The sequence below is a fragment of the Hemiscyllium ocellatum genome, chromosome 38 (genome assembly GCF_020745735.1).
Source record: "Hemiscyllium ocellatum isolate sHemOce1 chromosome 38, sHemOce1.pat.X.cur, whole genome shotgun sequence".
In the NCBI taxonomy this organism is placed as follows: Eukaryota; Metazoa; Chordata; class Chondrichthyes; order Orectolobiformes; family Hemiscylliidae; genus Hemiscyllium; species Hemiscyllium ocellatum.
The window spans coordinates 31802097-31806861 of NC_083438.1; the positions used below are offsets into that span (position 1 = coordinate 31802097).

At 58.9% G+C, this 4765-nt stretch overlaps 1 protein-coding gene across 1 annotated transcript; it reads left to right on the top strand.

Moving 5' to 3' along the window:
* The first annotated feature begins 3018 nt into the window (after positions 1-3018).
* Positions 3019-4074, top strand: LOC132833915 (free fatty acid receptor 1-like). The gene has a single exon (XM_060852576.1). The coding sequence runs from the start codon at positions 3019-3021 to the stop codon at positions 4072-4074; it is 1056 nt and encodes a 351-aa protein (XP_060708559.1).
* The last annotated feature ends 691 nt before the right edge of the window (positions 4075-4765 follow it).

The following is a 4765-nucleotide window of genomic DNA, read 5'->3' on the forward strand; positions in this document are numbered from 1 at the left end:
AATAATCACCAACGCATCCACGATTTCTCGAGCCACCTCCTTCAATACCCTGTGATGTAGACCATCAGGCCCCATGGACTTAGCAAACTTCAGACCTAACAGTCTCTCCAACACCAACTCCTGGCAAATATAAATTCCTCCAGAAATGGGCGGTGACTAGGAGGGTGGTCATGTCAGAAAGGGAGTGGAGGGGCTGGAATGAGTTACAGGGATAGGGAGGGGTGTAGGGGTTGGAGGAGGTTACAGAGATAGGGAGGGATGTAGGGGCTGGAGGGGATTACAGAGTTAGGGAGGGATGTAGGGGCTGGAGGGTGTTACAGAGATAGGGAGGGAGTGTAGGGGCTGGAGGGTGTTACAGAGATAGGGAGGGCTGTAGGGGCTGGAGGAGGTTACAGAGATAGGGAAGGGTGTAGAGGCTGGAAGGGGTTACAGGGCTAGGGAGGGGTGTATGTGCAGTAGGGTGTTACAGCGATAGTGAGGGGGTGTAGAGGCTCGGGGGGTTTACAGAGATAGGGAGGGGGTGTAGGGTCTGGATGGGGTTACAGAGACAGGGAGGGGTGTAGGGGCTGGAGGGTGTTACAGAGATAGGGAGGGATGTAGTGACTGGAGGGGGTTACAGAGATAGGGGAGGGTGTAGGACCTGGAGGGGGTTACAGAAATAGGGAGGGGGTGTAGGGGCTGGAGGATGTTACAGAGATAGGGAGGAGTGTTGGGACTGGAGGAGGTTACAATGATAGGAAGGGGGTGTAGGGTCTGGAGGGGGTTACAGAGCTAGGAAGGGCATGTAGGGGCTGAAGGGGGTTACAGAGTTAGGGAGGGGGTGTAGGGGCTGGAGGAGGTTACAGACATAGGGAGGGGTGTAGGGGCTGGAGGGGGTTACAGAGATAGGAAGGGGTATAGGGACTGGAGGAGTTTACAATGATGGGCGGGGGGGTTAGGGTCTGGAGGGGGTTACAGAGATTGGGAGGGGTATAGGGGCTGGAGGGGTTTACAAAGATATGGAGGGGGTGTAGGGGCTGGAGGAGGTTACAGAGATAGGGAGGGGTGTAGGGGCTGAAGTGGGTTACAGAGCTAGGGAGGGGGTGTAGGGGCTAGATGAGTTTACAGAGACAGAGAGTCAATGTCAGGGCTGGAGTGGGTTACCGAGATAGGGATGGATGTAGGGGCCGTAGGAGGTAACAGACATAGGGAGGGGTGTAGGGTCTACAGGAGGTTACAGAGGCGTGGATGGCATCCAGGCTGGTGTAGGTTACAGAGGTAGGGAGGGGTGAAGGTGTTGAAAATATTACCCAGATGGTCTCAGAAGGAGTCGACATTGAGAATGGGTGCTTGGAAAGTGCTGACCTTGCCATTCTGGAACTGAACTGAAGGGCAGTCGTGAGTGAATGGCAGGCAGCGTGACCGAGAGTGCGGTGATTGCTGCGGCTGCAATATAGCTCACCCCTTGGGCTAGAATGGGGTGTGGGGGTTGGAATGGGATGAGGGGCTAGAACGGGGTGTAGGGGGATGGAATGGGGTGGGTGGGTGGAATGGGGTGAGGGGGATGGAATGGGGTGAGGGGGATGGAATGGGGTGAGGGGGTATGAAATGGGGTGAGGGGGATGGAATGGGGTGAGGGGGTATGAAATGGGGTGAGGGGGATGGAATGGGGTGAGGGGGATGGAATGGGGTGAGGGGGTATGAAATGGGGTGAGGGGGATGGAATGGGGTGAGGGGGTATGAAATGGTGTGAGGGGGGCTAAAATAGAGTGAGGGGGATAAAATGGGGTGAGTGGGGATGGAATGGGGTGAGGGGGATAAAATAGAGTGGGGGGATGGAATGGGGTGAGGGAGACAGAATGGGGTGGGGGATGGAATGGGGTGTGCGGGTTGGAATAAGGTGAGGGGGGATGGAATGGGGTGAAGGGAGATGAAATGGAGTGTGGGGGGATGGAGTGGGGTGAGGGGGATGGAGTGGGGTGAGGGGGATGGAATGGGGTGAGGGGGATGGAATGGGGTGAGGGGGATGGAGTGGGGTGAGGGGGAATGGAGTGGGGTGAGGGGGGTGGAATGGGGTGAGGGGGATGGAGTGGGGTGAGGGGGGATGGAGTGGGGTGAGGGGGGATGGAGTGGGGTGAGGGGGGATGGAGTGGGGTGAGGGGGGTGGAATGGGGTGAGGGGGGATGGAGTGGGGTGAGGGTGATGGAATGGGGTGAGGGGGGATGGAGTGGGGTGAGGGTGATGGAATGGGGTGAGGGGGGATGGAGTGGGGTGAGGGGGGGTGGAGTGGGGTGAGGGGCTGATGGAGTGGGGTGAGGGGGGATGGAGTGGGGTGAGGGGGGATGGAGTGGGGTGAGGGGGATGGAGTGGGGTGAGGGGGGTGGAATGGGGTGAGGGGGGGTGGAATGGGGTGAGGGGGGGTGGAATGGGGTGAGGGGGGATGGAGTGGGGTGAGGGGGATGGAATGGGGTGAGGGGGGATGGAGTGGGGTGAGGGGGGTGGAGTGGGGTGAGGGGGGGTGGAGTGGGGTGAGGGGGGTGGAGTGGGGTGAGGGGGTTGGAGTGGGGTGGGGGGAATGGAGTGGGGTGAGGGGGGATGGAGTGGGATGAGGGTGGGATGGAGTGGGGTGAGGGGCTGATGGGGTGGGGTGAGGGGGGATGGAGTGGGGTGAGGGGGAATGGCGTGGGGTGAGGGGGAATGGAGTGGGGTGAGGGGGGATGGAATGGGGTGAGGGGGTTAGAATGGGGTAAGGGGGGATAGAATGGGTTGAGGGGATGGAATGGGGTGAGGGGGGATAGAATGGGGTGAGGGGGATGGAATGGGGTGAGGGGGGATAGAATGGGGTGAGGGGTGTTAGAATGGGGTGAGGCGGATAGAATTGGTTGGGGTTTGAATGGGGTAAGGGGATAGAGTGGGGCTAGGGGTGAGCAGAGCAGCTTAGGTGCGTGGTTGGAGGGTAGGGTGATACTCATTCAGGCTGTTTGCCCACTCCGAGGGGGTGACTAATGGTGCCATTCCTCACAGGTGATGTGACCCATCATGACGGTGCTGTGCCCACTTGATATTCCATCGCTGGTGGTTTTCTGCATCACTTTCAGTGTGGCAGCTCCCTTCAATGTGGTGGCACTGTGTGTGTTCATCAGGGAACTGAGACGCAAACCAACCCCGAACGTCATCTACATGATCAACCTCAGTGTGTCCGATGGAATCTTCAGCATGCTTCTGCCCCTCAAAATGGCGGAGACCGTGTGGGGCCAGGGAGCATTGCCAGAGGTCTTTTGCCCCATCTATCATGCTCTCTACCTGGGCATCATCTACACCAGCATTCTGTTCCTTACTGTGCTGGCCATGGGCAGGTACCTGAGTGTCGCCTTCCCTATCCGTTACGCAGCGTACAAGAGCCCCCGTTACTCCCGAGTCATCTGCATCGTCCTGTGGATCACTGCGGCAGCTCACGTCTACCTCATCTTCCTGATGGAGACCAGAGACTTGCAAGGCCTGGGTGCTAACAACACCACAATCAGCTGTGCCAACAATGCATCAATGAGTTGTGCCAACAATGCATTGATCTGCTGTGCCAACAATGCACCGACCAGCTGTGCCAACGATGTTTCAATGGGCTGTGCCAGCTTCTCCCGGGGTCCGCTGGACGCCATGCTGAGGCTGGAGCCAACCGTGGTCCTGTTCCTGGTGCCGTTGGCGCTCACCTCCCTCGCCTACCTTGGCTGCTTCCTAAAGCTGCACCAGAGTGGCCTGGCTAGCCGGGAGAAGTGCAGGGCTCTGCGGGCGACAGCAGCGACTTTGGCCGTATTCGTGGCCTGCTACACCCCCTTCAACGCCGCCCAGTTGGCATCTGCCCTGGGAGGGAGCGTGAGCTGGAGGAGGGCAGCCCTGCTCGCCGCTTCCCCCAGCGCCTTCCTCAACCCCCTCATCATTTTCTGCTCCTCCTCGGCATTCCAGTGGAGTGCTGCTGAGGGCTGGCGGGCTGCCACACGGCATCTCAGGGAGGGCTGGCTGCACTTCCGGCACAGAGCGATCCCACAAGGGAAGAAGGCAAATGGAGAACCGGCGGAAACACGGGGTCCGGTTCAATGAGGTGCTCTGTCCGAACGGTTGTCCACCAGCAACTGAAGTGCTCAGGTACCCAGAAAGACTCCAGTTGGATACCTTCTCCTGACAGCAATGGGACAATGGCTTGAATCATTTCTTTCAGTGATGTTGGTTGGTGGAAAATAATCAGACTCCAGGGAAAACTCATTCTTCCACAGGATGGCCCTGGAATCTTTCACATCCACTCCACAGGACAGACTTATTCCAAAACAGGGTATCTCCGACAGTGCAGCACTCCCTCAGCACTGTCCCTCTGACATTGCGGTGCTCCCTCAGCACTAATCCTCCGACAGTGCGGGGCTCCCTCAGCACTGACCCTCCGACAGTGCAGCACTCCCTCAGCACTGACCCTCTGACATTGCGGTGCTCCCTCAGCACTGACCCTCCGACAGTGCCCACTCCCTCAGCACTGACCCTCTGACAGTGCAGCACTCCCTCAGCACTGACCCTCTGACATTGCGGTGCTCCCTCAGCACTGATCCTCCGACAGTGCGGGGCTCCCTCAGCACTGACCCTCCGACAGTGCAGCACTCCCTCAGCACTGACCCTCTGACATTGCGGTGCTCCCTCAGCACTGACCCTCCGACAGTGCCCACTCCCTCAGCACTGACCCTCTGACAGTGTCCACTCCCTCAGCACTGACCCTCTGACATTGCGGCGCTCCCTCAGCACTGAC

Excerpts from the sequence above, each read along its gene's own strand:
- LOC132833915 (XM_060852576.1), top strand. The coding sequence starts at position 3,019 with ATGACGGTGCTGTGCCCACTTGATATTCCATCGCTGGTGGTTTTCTGC.